At 32.2% G+C, this 17,228-nt stretch overlaps 2 protein-coding genes across 3 annotated transcripts; one reads left to right on the plus strand and one right to left on the minus strand.

Moving 5' to 3' along the window:
- Positions 1-1,527: 1,527 nt before the first annotated feature.
- Positions 1,528-8,002, plus strand: LOC109796756 (mechanosensitive ion channel protein 3, chloroplastic). Of its 2 annotated transcripts, XM_020356532.3 has the most exons (14): positions 1,528-1,709; positions 1,893-2,048; positions 2,182-2,241; positions 2,452-2,606; positions 3,417-3,543; positions 3,626-3,723; positions 3,801-3,914; positions 4,353-4,413; positions 4,775-4,924; positions 5,114-5,224; positions 5,381-5,548; positions 5,647-5,760; positions 6,605-6,661; positions 7,114-8,002. In XM_020356532.3, the coding sequence occupies exons 2-14, from the start codon at positions 1,947-1,949 to the stop codon at positions 7,831-7,833; spliced, it is 2,037 nt and encodes a 678-aa protein (XP_020212121.1). In that variant the 5' UTR covers positions 1,528-1,709; positions 1,893-1,946; the 3' UTR covers positions 7,834-8,002. The 2 variants fall into 2 exon arrangements, with proteins under 2 accessions (XP_020212121.1, XP_020212122.1); XM_020356533.3 differs by lacking the exon at positions 1,893-2,048 and having other exon boundaries at positions 1,529-1,709.
- A 1,622-nt stretch (positions 8,003-9,624) lies between these two features.
- LOC109796984 (O-fucosyltransferase family protein) lies at positions 9,625-14,513 on the minus strand. The gene is made up of 10 exons (XM_020356863.3): positions 14,251-14,513; positions 14,065-14,127; positions 13,851-13,932; positions 13,643-13,713; positions 13,120-13,208; positions 12,827-13,030; positions 10,987-11,257; positions 10,430-10,657; positions 10,045-10,242; positions 9,625-9,894 (listed from the first exon to the last, which is right to left on the minus strand). The coding sequence occupies exons 1-10, from the start codon at positions 14,383-14,385 to the stop codon at positions 9,685-9,687; spliced, it is 1,551 nt and encodes a 516-aa protein (XP_020212452.1). The 5' UTR covers positions 14,386-14,513; the 3' UTR covers positions 9,625-9,684.
- Between the last annotated feature and the right edge of the window lie 2,715 nt (positions 14,514-17,228).

Below are 17,228 nucleotides of genomic sequence, written 5' to 3' on the forward strand. Positions count from 1 at the left end.
TATTTAATTATATTTGATACAACTGAATCATTTTAACTATCTATCACCGTAGAATAGAAAATGTTCCAAAATACATGAACAGGACAATCCATCAAAAGCAACATACCATATATAACAATAATAGAGTTAGTAAGATAGATGTGGTGACAATATAACAATGAACTAAAAGGAAAAGATAATTACCATATGTTCCAATTCTCATGAAGAAAAAAAAAACACACTTCGTCTTAATATAATAAAGGTATTAATACTTTTGAAGTTAAATCATTTTAAAGATTTACTTACCTATTCAATGAAATCTCATATTGTTTTAAGTTACATTATTTTTATCTACTTTCATTTATATTTATAATTTATAATAAAAATCAAGTTCTTTCCGAGTTAATGATAATATTTTATAATTCTCAACTAAATCTTGTTTTGTCTTCTCTGAAAACTATCTCACTCTCACAATTCAATCTCAGATAATAGATTTTGTTAAAGAAAAACACTCTAAATAAATATAGATTGACAATACTATTTAATTAATTAGAATGTTATAATATGATATTATCTTTTTTACAGTAAAACTATTAACTTTTGCAGTAATTATTTTAAAAATCGCGTTTAAAGTGATTTTTAATAAATTAAGATTTTTTTTTACACTAACAGGTGTTCGGAGAAATCATATCATCTCATTTCAATTGATTTTTAGGATAAAAGTTGTTTGAAAAAAAAAACTATTCATTTAAGACAATAACTTAAATTTATAAATAATTTTTTTCATCAAAAATAAATTATTATTTTAAGAAAAAATAAGTAACTTATTTTTATGAAGTTAATAATTTGAAATTTATGACTATTTCTCAACAGTTTTTCTTTTAAGTTAATTTATTATATAAAAATTACGTTTTTTTATCCTAACAAAATTAAACATTTTAAAATCCTTATTAACAAATATATTCAAACAATTTTTTTAATCATAATCAATTATTAACATAATCGATTATTACTAATTTTTATAACTTTCTCAAACACACTCTAAATAATATTAAAATTATATATACTAGCAAAAAAAAAAAAGAAACTCTATACCTGGATTATATTAAAAAAATAATTATTTTTATAAATAATTATAGTAATTTCAGAATAAAATAGAAAAAAAAAGAAAAGAATGAGAAATTACTCATAAAAAAATAATCTTAAAAAATTATAAAAAATAAGTAAAAGATAAAATAGTTCATGTAAAAATGAAAACTAAAAATAGTTATTGAAAGTGATATTCCCTTTATATATAGTATATATTAGTATATATATATATATATAATATTAAATATGATAATTTTAAAAACTATAAATAAATATACATAGAAAAGTCACTACATGTAACAGAAATATAGAAGAGAAAGCAAATTTTTATTTAAATACTACTACAACTATTTAGTGAGAAAACTGTGGGGGAATAATTCGTGATTCCATTTTATGCCATGTCACTGATTTTTTGTTTATTTTTTTTTTTTTAGAAAAAGAGAATTTTATCGCTAAACTATCATTGTGCAAGGAAGATTCGCGTGCCGAGTACCGACTATTCCGTTTCGCAGTGGAAGAATACAAACGTGAGTTTCTAACTATTTGCGATTGCTCTGTTCCCGAGGGCGAGGATTTTTTCCTTTTGTTTCCTCCCACGTCTTTGGAATATTATCAGCATCAGACATCAGCGTATCACGCGGGTACTCTCCCTTTTCTCTCTCTCAGTTCCTTTTTTGGTTTCACAGAAGTGGAAATTTCTGAGCTTAGTTCCGATGCTGAGCGATAAAACTTGTAGCATTTTTGTTGTTTTTCCTTCTGAAACGACTATGTACTTATTTGCATTGAGACTTTGTAATTTGTGTATAAGTCTGTCTCTCATGCAGGTCAAATAGTCAAAGGTTAAAGAAAGTTCAAGTTTCGATCTGTTTGTTAATACGATGTTGTGCTCATCGCATGACCTTGGACTTCACTTCACTTCTATTAGATTGTCTCGCCACGTTAGGTTATACAGTAATAATGGAAGCTGTAAATTTTGTCATGTATGTGACTATTTAATGTGGTTATTGAATATTATTGTTTAATTTGATTTGCTTTTCATAGAGATTTCCTTAATTATACTCTGTAAATTGTAAAATGTTGAGTTTCATTTTAGTTTTACTTATCTCTTGGCAGAAGCTCGTGCGTGGTGATCGATTATGTTTTGTTGCCATCAGTTTTTCGCCACGTGGTTTGGTATGGCCTTCTTGTTGGAATAGATATGTTACATATGTAATATGTTTGTTAGTTACTACTATTAGGCTTAGCTATTTATCTTTCAATTTTTTTTATTGCTGGCAATTTCATTTGCAATTTTTCATGATTAACGGATACGGCTATTGTATTGGATGTATGTGCTCCTTTTATTTATAGTCTAAATCCATGGAGAACTTTGTGAATTGACAGAGGCAGGATACTTCAGCTCTGCTTTCCAGATTACATGTTCCACTTAGGCATGTATCTTTGAGATGTAATGCTTTGCCGTGTCGGTGTTCCTTAATGCCACCGGCTGGAGGGTGTGAGGCCCCACTTGTGAAAGTGGCTGCTGTTTCTTTGTCAAGGTCTGTCTCTATTTATCTCCTTGTAGATGGGAGAAGTTTCAACAAATTCATTGATGTGCATTTCGAGTTTTATACATTGTGTTTCAGTTTTCCTTATGGTGGATTTTCTAACTTGGCAATAAACTTTTAGTTTGTATGGGTTGTGCATCATTTACTTTTGACTGGATTTCCTCTCCTCTAATAGCTCTGTCATGCGACTAATATACTACATGTGTAAAAAATTTATGTTTGTTTCGTATGTATTTTCTGCGGTTATTTTACTTTACATGTTAGTGTTGATAGGTTTAAAGTCAGATAGTAATTGTGATTGAGAGGTATATCCTGCTATCGGACTTATTTAATATGTTGGGCACCAATTTTTTCTTTGAAATGTTGAACAACAATTTAACTCCTCTCCTAGCGACTGTATGTGATTTGCTAGCTAGTATCCCTCTACACATATCATGGTTGCTTCCTCTCATTTTTTCTTCATGGTATTTCTTTTGTATTTTGTTGATATTTGTGTTTGGCATCTGAATTCTGAAGTGCTGAGCTGTGCTTCCCCTTTTGGGGGTAGTGGTGGTGGTGGAGCAGTGGTTATAAATAAGGAATCAACCAAACCTCACTGAGACACTATTGATTAAAAATGAACTCGCAAAACAAACCCATTGCATGGTATTATGATATATGTTGTTTGCACCAAGTTTTGTCACCATAAATAATGTCATCCAGAGCTAAATTTTGTTCTTGTTCATATCCTTCCTTTCTCATCTATCTATTGCTTAATAAAATCTGTATGGTGATATTTTTTTTTTTTTGAAATCGATGTAGGTCATATAATGCCATAGCAGGAAAACCAAGTGTGATTCAATTGATCCCTGCCCTTGGTATCATTGGCTTTGCTGTTTTTGGTCTTGAGCCACTCCTGCGTCTGAGCAGGAATTTGTTTCTCCAAGAAGTTAGCATCTTATCTTATTGCATGTTATGACTAAATCAATGGAATAGTGTCAATTGCTGATTCTGTTTTGTGATGTTTTCAGAGAACTGATAAAAGTTGGAAGAAAAGTAGTTCACATTATATTTTGACTTCTTATCTTCAACCTTTGCTGTTGTGGACTGGGGTAATGCTTATCTGCAGGTATCTTTCTGGATCAACAAGTCTTTTCCACTTTTGTCATGACCTATCGGTGAACACCTTAGCATAAACTGTTTCAGGGATTTAGATCCACTAGTCCTACCATCAGAAACCATTCAGGCTATGAAGCAACGGCTTCTAAGTTTTCTAAGATCTTTGTCAACGGTGCTTACATTTGCTTACTGTTCTTCAAGGTAGATTTGATTTCTGCAATAATTATACCCTCCAGTTGTTTGGTGAACTAACCAAGTTACTATTGTATTGTACTTCTTAACTGTAAGAAAAGCTTTTGTTTTCTTATTATTTGAACTAAAAGTAAAAAATGTGGAATTGTGTATGCAAATTGAATAGTAAAATAAAAATGGGAAGAAGAAAAACTGAAGCGCAGACACAATGAGGAGTTTGCTATCTAAGATGATTCTATTATATTTTATTTTACTTATTCCATTATATATTTATTTGAGACTTTTTGTTGATTTATTCAATTAATATGCAGATAAAATAGAGTCCTCCTATTTATTATTATTTTTTAAAAGAAATCATCTCAATTGTTCATTTCTTACTATTATGTGTTTGGAGTCTTCTGTCTTGTTCAAATTGTTATGTAATATCCTTGTGCTGCCTATTTTCAGCTTAATTCGACAAGCACAAAAATTTTGCATGGAGAGTAATGACTCCAGTGATGGAAGAAACGTAGGTTTCTGTTACAGATCCTTATCATGTTTCCATTTCTTTTTACATAACGTTTTGATGCAATCATAGATTAATTTTAAGGTGATAACACTTACGTGGAGTTTTAGATGTGATGTTATTCTAGATGAAGATTAAAAAACTGGTCAACCTCAAGGAAATAAAAAAATTCGATTGCTTTAATATTATTTTAGCAAAATTTGAATATGTGGGTTGAATAAGGTAGTGTTATAGGATAATATTCCTCATTTTCTCATTGGATATTTTGGTGAGGGAGTTCAAAATTGTGAATTTAGCTTATTGATTCCTGAGGGCATTCCAGAAGTGTAAACACAAATCTTATTCAATGTATTGCCAATGACAGATGGGCATTGATTTTACTGGGAAAGCTATATATACTGCAATATGGGTTGCTGCTGTGTTGTTGTTCATGGAGTTGTTGGGTTTCTCCACACAGAAGTGGTTGACTGCTGGTGGTTTGGGCACAGTATTGCTTTCCCTTTCTGGTCGTGAGGTACAGTATAGGTTCTTTGATGCTGTCAACATGAATGATTAAGTCATCTTTATTATCACATTTTTATGGATCGTCCTTTTTATTTGGTTTCTTAAATTCCATAAGAATAACTCTTCAAGGCATAGCCATTATCAATCAGGTAAGCTCTTGTTTGCTGCTATTCTTACTTCATTTTTGTGATTTATTCAGATATTTACGAACTTCCTGTCAAGTGTAATGATTCATGCAACTCGGCCATTTGTTGTAAATGAGCGGATTCAAACAAAAATTAAAGGATATGAGGTTAACGGTAAAGTTGAGGTATGTATCTATCATCAAACTTACTGAAAATGTTGTTTTGGAGAACAGAAAACATAATGTTAGTTCAGTGTGAATGGTTTCCATTATAGATGATATTTTCCCCAATTATATATCTTTAAATTTTTTTGTTGTAATCAAATTTCATATTTTCTCTAGCATGTAGGCTGGTGGTCACCAACAATAGTTAGAGGTTCCGATTGTGAAGCAGTTCATATTCCTAATCACAAATTGAGTGTAAATGTTGTGAGGAATCTTAGTAAGAAATCTCATTGGCGTATCAAGACTCACCTTGCTATAAGTCACATGGATGTTAACAAGATTAATGTGAGAATTCTTGCCTTTCAAAATTGTTCAGGGACTATTTGATGGCTATCTCATCATTTGAAAACATAAGTAATCTCCTTCCTAGTTTCTTTATGCAGAGTATTATAGCTGATATGCGCAAGGTTTTGGCCAAAAATCCTCAAGTAGAGCAGAGAAAGTTGCACAGACGGGTTTTTCTAGAGAATATTGATCCAGAAAATCAGGCTCTTATGGTTGAGTACCTTTTCTGTTCATTAGTTTATATAGTATTTATGAGCTTATAAATTCCAATATCATGTTATCATCCTTTTTCTTCAAATCTTGTTTTTAAAGGCTTTTTTTAAAAGCTTGCCTTGAGAAGCTTCTTGTAGCAGAGTGCTTTGAATGAAATTCTCTGCCTTCCTGAGCTTGTTCAAATTTCTGGAATCTACCTTTCTTAGACTTCTTCTATTGGTGAACTGAATGAAAATCTGGGCATGTTTTTATTCTTTGTGGAATACCTTTTTATTCTTTACCATTTAAGAACTATAATTTTATCATCATACATTCATGAAAATAAGAAAGTTTATTATAATTTTTATGTTGTTTTAGGCAACAAAATAAATTAATATATATAAAGAAAGCAAGCTTAAATTTTTTGCTTACAACATTAGTTTTATGTATCATAATTATAATTTATCATCTTTATGTGAAAAGTTTACTCCTGTCTATTCATACAAATATGCAGTATGCAGTAACATTGCCTATTTACTGCCTTGTGGCTTACAGTAACATTGCCTTACACTATCTGATATAGGGCAACAACCCTAGGGTTAGCAATTTAGTACTTGGGAAATGAGGATAAAAATGAATAGGCAAGGAGATCTGTTACCCTGCCATTCAAGGCATTTGATTTGCTATCTTCACCCAAGGCAGGACTGAAGCATTTTTTTCCATTAACATCTTGGAATGTATTGAAATCTGCTTTTTGCCCCTATTAACGTTATCTGCTTTACTATTCATTGCCAAAAGTTTGTGACGTTTCTCATCTTCATTTCTCAATAGCTATTATCTTATAAATGCCTTTTTCTGTTACAGATATTAGTATCTTGCTTTGTTAAAACTTCACGTTCTGAAGAGTACCTCCGTGTAAAGGTGAGACTAGACTGCTTAATAATTGCTATTACCTCCATGTTAAGGAAAACATTTATAATAATGCGCATAAATATTTGCTAATTCAATTCTTTCAACTCAATTGTATAAGTAATATCCTCACCCATTTTTATGTTTTGAAACTCACTTGTAAGGATTTTTCAAGTATTTTAATTGCATATGGTAACTTTTTAGTTATAACTATTTTTGCAACTCATTGTACATGGCCAAATATATATATGTTGTTTCATTGTTGTTTTCAACTTTGTGGATCTTTTCACTTTTTATAACTATTGACCCAACTATCCAATATATCAATTTGTTGCTGTCAAGCGGTCTTCATAGAAGATCATTATTATTTAATTTATATTCAAACTAGCGTGGTGGGTTGACAATAACATAGATAAGTGGCTCATTTAGATTTGGTGATTAATAAATATTATTTAATAAAACAGGAGGCAATTCTCTTGGATCTTCTCAGAGTTATCAGTCATCATGGAGCTCGGCTAGCCACACCCATCCGCACAGTTCAGAAGATGTGCAGTGATTCTGATTTAGATATTTATCCATTTGATGACACTATTCCCACTCGTTCTAGATCAAAGAAAAACCATAATTTTCCACTGATAGATCCACCTTATATAGTTAAGCCTTCAACTATTACAAATGAGGACAAAGATGACTGGATCGATGAAACCTTGGCATCTGACTTCAAAGTAGAACGTGGCAAATTTTCTGCAAAATCCAGCCCGACGTCAATATCTCAAGCCAAAATCCAGAATATGAATTTTGATATTTCAGTCCAGAAGACCTCCAAATCCAAAAAGCCCAAAAAGGAAAGGGCAGGAAGTGCAGGAAAGGGACCAACATCCAAAATTTTGTTAACATCCAATGAGTTTGGTTCTGGCGAGACTACTTCGCCATCAAAACAAGATGAAGAGAATTCTGCAATGTCATCATCATCAGTTAGTCGTTCGTTGGAAGAGAATATTGTTCTTGATGCTGCACTACTTGGCTCAAAGAGAACTCTTGCAATTGATGAAGAATTGATTCAATCTATTCCTGCAGAATCACAAGAAGTTGCAGTCCATCAGAATGGGAGTGAACCTCCTATTAACAAGGATAAGAAGGATGGTGAGATGTCTTCATTTCCAACAGCTAAACATATGGATTAGGTGGATGACAGAGTATATGTTGATGTTTAAATAGAGTAGATTAGATGTTTTTTTGTTGAAGTTACACAAATGATCTAGCTGTCTTTTTTTAAGCTGGGCATTGTATCATCCATATGTACATTAGTAGGAATGGATTTATATTACAAATCATGTCCAAATCTTATGTCAATCTCTATCCTATTTTAAATATTAGGTATGCCGTACTAATTATTGTCTATCAATAAAAGACAAGATTTAAATATGACCTTATCATGGTAAAATTTAACATGAGAGGATCTATTTCTATGCATTACACAATTGTGGGATTTGTACCCTAATCAGAATCTCTGAATTAGAAGCAAATCATTTTGGGTTTCTATTTGTACTTGAGTCATCAAAACTCTTTCCAAAGAACCAGGAGCATCAAAAACATAAATTTTACTCTCAAATATCAACATTGGTAGGATAAATCAGAAAGAGAAAGGCTTCTGATTCCATGATTTCTTTTTTATTGTTGCATCTTCAGTCAGTCAAGTGTGTTTGCTTTTGGAGCATAAGCTCAGGGGGTTCCTGCCTTGAGCCATGGTCCTTAAGCCAGCATTGTTGATGGTTAGAAATGTGATATAGACACAAAAGAATAATGGAAAGAGACTTTGAGATGTTGCAAATTCAAACCATGTCAACATAATGTTTCATAGTTAAGTTGGTATAAGCATTCACCAAACCTGAGTGTTAACCATTCGTACATGGTAATCAATCTTTTCTTACGCCTATTGAAAAGAACCCGACAGAGTCACAGTATATGGTTTCCTTTTTAGGTAATCGGCCTTTTTCCTTTTTGGTCCATAATGCTGTGAGATGAATTGAGAGGGGGGTTTCTTGCGTTTACCATCTGATTCATTATATTTTGCAGAAACGTTTATTAGTAACTAATAGAAATAGGGAATTCTTTGAAGTAAATATGTAATTATTCTTAAATTTTAGGGAATCAATATCACCATGCACTTCAAAATTAAATTAATAATTCAGCCCGTGTATAATATTTGAGATTTCATTTTTTTTTAAAAAGAATATACATATATATATATATATATAATATTTAGTTAATTATCAACTAAATTATCAAATTTTTAAATTGATGCAATTAAGTTTCTTAGAACATCTTCAATGCAATTACTCAATTTAGATTATTAAATCTTTTAGTGGGTTCCTTAATATCATATAAGATTTAAAATACTCACTAATATCCACGCCCACAGCTTAAGTTCATAACTTATTTTTAATAAAAACCTATTTTATCTCTCTACTCACATAATAACCCTCATTTTAACTATTTTTTTTTAATAGTCAAGTACCCTGAGTGTGATAGTTGCTTATCTAAGCAACTTCTATAAAAATCAGTGGTATTTTCAAATTGCTTCACTTTACAAATCAACTTGAGAAGCTCAAGTAAACATTAGTTGCTAATGCACATTATTTATGTAACAAAATATTTTATTGGGTTTAGTTTAACTTATTTTTGGGCACAAGTTTAATCAGATTTGAAAAAAAAAAAAACTGAATACATTTCAGAGAGAACTTTTACTAATAAGAAATTATTTCCAAAAATTTCCAAGTGAGATAAGCGTTGTTATTGTATTTTCTAAAACTCACAAAACAGGCACTAAGTGACACTTTGGGCTGAATATTGTGTCAGGTCATAAAAAGAGTACCGTATCAGCATCTTAATTGCACGAATTCGAAAACTACTGGAACATCACTGCAATTAGAACTTGGGAGAGAGAGAGAGAGAGAGAAAATTGGAGAAACTAATTAAGCCAAAAACGTAATTAAGCTAAAGATCAATTTATAACTGTCAAAACTTGTTTTCCATTAAGCTCTACACATGCAATCAGGAGCAGGATACGTATAAATTGATTGCTTTTCCTTCCTTAATCTTATCTGCCCTTGTCTGTTCTTATGTCCATCAAGAACTGCACGCTGAAATTCTGACCATCCCATGCTTTTATTCTGAAATAGCTGGCCCAACAGCGCCATGTTTGGTCTGATAGTCTTCAGATTCATATAAGCACGATTCGCCACCTAAAGGAGCAAAAGATGTTTGGTTTAAATGATAAATTTGGGAATTTACTTCAACTCTTGCACCAATACAATACAAATATACAAGTTGTTATGTACCATAATTATTTAGACTGTACAGTTTGAAATAGAATGTTTAACAATGGTTCTTACAAGAGCATTGTGCATATTGCCAGGAGAAGCAGAAATGAAGATGTCACTGTGCATGCTCACGTAATAATCAACAGCAGCCAGCAGGGATGCCTTTCCTTTAACATAGGCCAGTTCCTCTTTGGAGACTAGGCTCTTCTTATCTTCCATAAGAGGAAATAACTTGCTTAAAGTTGCTAACCTAGCTTCTCCACCATAAACCTAAAATCATCACAATCAATTCAGACCAAGTCTCACAAGTTAAAGCACAAAGTGCATATCCATAAAGGCGTCATTGTGTCAAAAGGTGTAGATTGTTAATCATTACAAAACAGCATAGATTTCATTAGGGATGAAATCTATGCTGTTATATAATCACAAGCCATCCAGCCATAAGATGTTAATGAACCTTGTGAGAGGCAAGATAAAGCCGTGTTTTATTGTTGAAACCCAAAGCTGCCAGCAGCAATCCAATCTCTTCGGGTGTCAGTGGGCAACGCCCCTGATTTCTCAACTCTTCATCAGTGAATTGAGAGTTCAATACCCTACCCTGCCAAAGCACTTGGCGGTATTTCGCCAGAGCAAGTCTTTCAGCTTTACCCCCACCAAAATCACAGGCTGAATGAGCAGCCATATCCTGCATAAGAAATTCGGAATCATAATGTTAAGGATTGAGATACGTAATGATAATAAATTAATAATAATAGATACTGGAGATAAGCTCTAAATAACTCTAGGATAATACTCTGAATTTGCAGAAACAAAGATGGAAAAGAAAAAGAACAAAATAACAACCGGATTCCAGAAACCCTGAAACAAAGATGGAAACAAAAACAGAAACAAAATAACAACCGTCCCAGAACCAAACCTCCTAAATTTCTCACAAGACCTGCCTAGAATTTCATGAGGCTACATGCATAAGCTTCAAATCTTAGTAAATCACTCAAACCAAAATGAAAACTTTACTTTGTCAAATCGCAGATGCAACACAACAAACTTCCCAGCTTGCTGCTTTCCAAACTTATCAGTTTCCACCAGCAGATGGTCATTCCCTTCTGCTTGGTTGATGCTAGAAGTGTCGCGAAGACGGTGAACAATGGTCTCTCCTAATTTCTTGATATGTGGAACAAAGATCAGTGCTTCGAAGTTGACCTTACAACGGAGACGCTGGATGTTTGATGGCAAGTTGTTGAATGTCAAGCGATGAGAGAATGGTGCAATAGCAGCAATCCCATAACTGTATCAACGAGAAAATCTACAACATTTGAAAATAGATATATATGTAAATAATGTATATCTAAAGGAAGACATTACGTGGCTTATGTTACAAATTGATGCCTATATAATTTTGTGCTCGTGAAAATTTAAAGAGACTTGGGGGATTTGTGAAATTGTATAAGTGAATTGCCCTCGGCATACTCAGAATTACATATAGAATTATAGATCAGATAATTAATTACAGTGTAATATTTATATAAAAAAAATACAAAGACAGCATTTCCCAGAATACAAAGGTCCAATGCTACTTGTAACTGGTTACTAAGTCCAATACAACAGAATGCAAGTTCCAACAACAGTTATTATAAAAATAAATAAATAAATAAAAAACACTTGGCACGTAATTTAAGGAACAAAAAAAAAGTGCATGTAGCTTAATTAAATCCTCATCATCTACTTGAAAAAAATATATATACCATCAAATCAAATTTCTTCGTTACAAAGTAATACATATACATGCAAATTTTCAATCAGAAAAACTCAATTTTGTCTCTGGCTCTCTGCTTACTGTAAAATTAAAATATTTTGTTTTCTTTTGTAAACAAAAGAAGCCTATAACAATAAGTTTGATTGGTAATAGAAATCTATGTCATGCCAGGCACTTGTCTTTGACTTTGAATGGATTTCATAAGTTCACCCAGTACCTGTTGCTGTTCTTAAAACATCTTTTCAACAAAAAGGCTAATATTCTAAGGGAAAAAGCTTATATAGCATAATCATTTTCTAGAGTATTAGAGTAATTACTCATATGGAAGCTACTTAAGTCTGTTATACCATACTTGTACTGAGTCAGCTAGGCTGTTACTACAGCTGGTAGGTAGTTACACAGTTCCCTCAGTAATTCTCAGACTACTAATGTATCTTTGGTCTCCTTGTAAAACTAGTTAATAGTAATGTATTCAATCATTTCCAGCGACAAAATTCTCTCAAATTCCCTACACTGAACATTTTCTTTTTCCCTCATTTTCTCACATTTTCTCAAACTATTGTGATTTGGATCATGGATCAGAACATTTTCTTGAACTTGATTCCAATCCGTGGCTTCACCTCTCAGTCTTTTTCAATTCAAGTATCCACCATCACCTTTTTGCAGAACTCAGCTAGATTATTTCTACACCTGTTAGGTAGTATAGTAACACAGTCAGCTCCCTCTCTAGTTCTTAACCTATAAATATAGTATATCTAGTCTGTATTGCAAAACTAGTCCATTCATTCAGCCGTTTCAACTTTCCAGCGATATAATTCTCTCAAATGCTCCAGACTCTCTGAACATTTTCTTTCCTTTTTTCCCTGATTTTAACACACTTTCTTGGACACTATTGATTCTTATCACAGAGGAATAACACTTATAAATCGTATTTTAAAAATCCCTCTCATCACTAGTCAAAAGCTTTTAAGTCATAATGACAGAAAATTCAACATAACTAACCAAGTAAAGCAATGAACATAGTGGTAAAACATGAGTTCAATAGGGGAGGATGGGGGAAGAAGGAACACATCATTATCTGAGGCTAAGCTATGTATATACCTCTGAAGTATGGGCAAAACATTTTCTATATACCAATCAGCAGTAGCTTGAACAGGCGCAGTTTTAATTCTAGTAGCTCTTATGCCTGTGCCATAGTATTCTCTTGTGCTCCAAGAGTAGTCACTAGGAAGCTCTTTCACGATAGAGACTTCATCATGGAGAACATCAATAAAGTGATCAACATCAAATATATCTGCAAATGAACTGCCGAAACACAACAATTTCACATAAATGGAAACTTTCCATTTTGAAAATTAAGCATATAAAGGTTGAATAGCAGACTCTAGATATACCTTGAATCTTGCCAGACAGGGTTCACTTCAAAATGTGGGATCACCAATGTCGCATTCAAAATTTTAGCAACAGCAACAGCATCACATATCTTTTAAAAAGAAAAGGGGGAGAATGACATTAGACAAGTGATTAAGTTTTAACTTTTGAGGCAAATGCCAATGAGATACATGATAAAACACAATCTCTTTTATTTGGTTTAATATATCAATAGGTCCTTGAACTTTTTAGAAATTCTTAATTAGATCCCAAAAACTAAAAAAAAAATTGTAATTGAGTTCCTAGAGTTAGTAAAACTGCCACAAATAGTTCTTTTTCATGTGACAGCTTCAAGCTGCCATAAAGTAACTCCCGAAATACAAAAATTATAGAAGATCTTGGAGCCAATTACAATTTTTTTTTTGTTTAGGGACCTAAATAAAATTGCCAAAAGCTCGGAGACCTGCTGATGTATTAAACCTTTTTATTTTTTCACTCTATCAATTTGATCAAATTATATCCTTTAAGACAATCTCATTCACATACCCCCATCTTCTGCTGGTTCAACCCGCCATCAAGGAAAACCTGGATATAACCCCACGACTTTTCAGGCAGTGCTGCAAGAAATCATAATTATAAGGAAACATGTAAAATACCAGACACTACTGAAAGACAACACAGCTCTCATTTTCAAGAGAAATAAACGTCCAATTTATAAAAGGAAAAAGAAATTCAATATACAATTTGAACTCACGAGGTGGTTTTGGACGCTCAGTACAAGGTTTCCATCCTTGGAAGGCCAAGGGAGACCAAAGACTAGTTTGTAGTTCAACAGACTGAAAACAAACAAACCATAAGTAATCTTGAAACAACAAGACACACAAAAAGCATGTCAATAAAAAATCAACCTAATTTTTTAACATGTAAGTATAATTATGATTAATGATTAACGTGTAGTCTTCACTCACCGTTTGGCGTTGCAGAGCACTCTCTAGCAAAGCCACGTGCATAGGCCTCGGAGCATTCCACTCCTGCAATGGAAATTCATCGATTCTAAAATATTTCTTTCTTTCTTTCCAAATTCTGATAGAAAAGTCACAATTATTGCGATAAAGTAAGGAAAGAAACAAAAGAAGTTGAAAAATGGGACTTACAGAGAACATAGAAGGCGAAGCACGACCCAGAGGTTGGAAAAGATGGGGAAAGAAAGGTGGCAAGAGAATGACGAAAACAACAGCGAAAGCGGATTTTTGCGAGTGGTTTAGTTTGGTGAAATCCTTAAGCTCCATTGTTGACGCAAGAGAATAAAAACGCTGCGTTTTTGCACCCGATCAAGCCAGAAGACGATGCAAATGGGATCCAACTGCGATGTGAAATTCGTTATCCAATATTTATGTGAAATTTTAGACCGTTAATGTTTTGTATTAATTTACCATAGTTTCAACCAAAAGATAAGATTTCGGTTGTGATACATTTATGTCTCAAATTTTTTTCATCAAAACTAAATCTGATATTAGAAAATTTTCAATAACTCACTCATTTTAACAATTTGCTTCAATTTAGCTTTCAAGATCCAGGTATAACTAATATTTTAGTTAATACAATAAATAAAATAAATATTTATTTTATATAATTAACTAAAATAACTCACGCATTATATTATATTATATTTAAATAAGGGTAATGAACCAAAAAAAAATGTATATTGCCATTTTATTTAAATAATAAGGAAAAATTCCAGTGACTAAATAAAAAAAATACCAAAACTCTATGAAATTATAGGTACCAAACAACCACATAATTTTAATAGCGATTCACAATTTAAGAAAACAAATACTTGCATGGACTTTTGTAGTATGGAAGATTTTAATTGAAAAGTTCACCCTTTCTTTTTAGTGAAATTTTAGAGTAATAATACATGTGTAAAATATTATGTTTATTTCTCTTCAACACTAATAAATAATATCATAGAGACATTTAACACAAAAATAATGTTATAATTTTGGAGAAGCATGGACTTTTGTTGTATGCATTTAGTATACAAGTATCGTTTTTTTTTGTTTTTTTTATATCATTAAAAGTCAAACCTATTTTACATTCAGATAATAAAACTCACCACATAGTTAATTAATGATATAGTGTAATCATGATAGTTATAAAGAGATGTGAAATATGTCCAAACACGCTTACATAGGATAATTTAATATGTTTGGATTACCCTTCTGTTGAAAGTAACTTACATTTTTTTTTTATTCCATGGGGATGTTGCTTTTCTTTTTTATGTTTTGAACTGCACATATAGATGTTTGGTGCCACTGAAATGGCAATCCAAACAAACATTAGTCCTTTCATTTAGGATATAAGTTCGGGTTTTACGTGGTAAAGGTTCCAATTAAGAAATTAACTAGATAGCATTTTTAGGAGTATTGTTATGAAATTGTTTTTCAGAATAAAAAAAAATGTTGGAAAATGTCAACAGAATTTCCTTCTTTTGTAAACTTAAAATATACACTAAATGGAAACGTAAAATAATTGTAATAATATTAACATTTTAGCATACAAAACCTTATATGAGTTAGAAGACACCGCATGATTTTCAAAATTTAACTCATTATTTTCAATCATACAAAGTCTATTGGTTCTCACACACACACTCTCTCTCTCTCTTTAATTGTGAGAATCTACCGATGCTCGTTGGTTTCATTTCTACTATAGGCTTTTATTTATGGAGAAATTGTACCGTGAATTAACAACAAATATTATTTAAAGAACTACAAACATAACGTATAATTGTCGGTATCGTCACTGATGAAGTTAGTGAATAGGAACTAATTCACATATTTTAAAAATAGAAAATTAAATTAATTGATTTGAAAATACGTGGATCAAGCCAAATTTGACCGAAAAAAGTCCAAAAAACACATTTTCCCCTAGTTAATTAATATTCAATGTGTATTTTTTTAATATTTAATTACTGGATTTTCTGGATTTTTAAGTTATAATTCACTTATTCACCGGTATTTGTAAGTACTTGTACATGGGGAGACCCATGGAGTTGAACGAATATTGACAGCTCTGTGTACATTGCACCCAATTTTTGTTAATGAATATACATTTAGTTCTCATGGACTTAGCCACTTATTTTACTTCAGAAGAATTTCATGATGTCTTTAATCACATAGGTCCAGTAACATCGCACATAAATTAAAGTTAAACCAAAGGAAATCGAAGATGAGTCTAATCCAGCCCACAAACTCTTTGCAGAGTATCTGCATTCAGTCATTAACAGCCAACAATAAAAGGATGATATTTTAGGGGAATAGATAGTTAGGGAACGAGTAATTTTGGCGTTCAAATGTAAATAAAACTAATAATAAAATCGGGGTTAAATTTTATCATATTTAGGGGTAAATAAATATTACTCCACTTCTATCTTGGATAAATAACACTCCTCTCTTTCTCGATTAATTCAACACTCGCTCTTACAATTTGACTCACTTAATTCAGTCCCTCGCTCAATATCTAAATATTGTTCGGTTGCAATATGCCATAGGGCAACAAAAAAACAGACAGAAAATTCACCATTATGTCACCAACACTAGTGAACATTCAACAATGTGTGAAATAGAGCTGTGCTATGGTGGCATGCAGTTTGTAAGGATGATTGTACTGGGCAAGACGTAAATTTAAATCCCTTGCTCACTTGTTCATGAATTCTAAGCACTTTTTTCCATTAACAAAAGAGTATCTGCGTGAACAAGAGGACTAATTTTCTTCAAAGAGGTTTTTGTGGGCACTAAATAGAAAAACATTTCTTTTCAACTTAAATTTTCTGCATTTCCAAATATCAGATTTGAAACCCGACTACTCAATTAATCCACTCGTGCTAACTTAAAATTGGTTCACAATTTCTGGGCTAGGAGAATTTGAAGCATACTAGGAATATTGTTGACGCAATATCACCTCTACCCCTGTTACTCTCTCTTAACTGACCCAACTACATATCCTTCAGCTGAACTTGATTTGCCTATCCATAACTAAAAAAATTGTCCATTTGCCAGATCAACTCCTGAACCTGATCAGTTAACCTAAGCTATCAACCATAACCTGATGAGGAGGAGATATCTCCATA

The sequence above is a fragment of the Cajanus cajan genome, chromosome 6 (assembly GCF_000230855.2).
Source record: "Cajanus cajan strain Asha chromosome 6, NIPB_CcT2T_4, whole genome shotgun sequence".
NCBI lineage: Eukaryota > Viridiplantae > Streptophyta > Magnoliopsida > Fabales > Fabaceae > Cajanus > Cajanus cajan.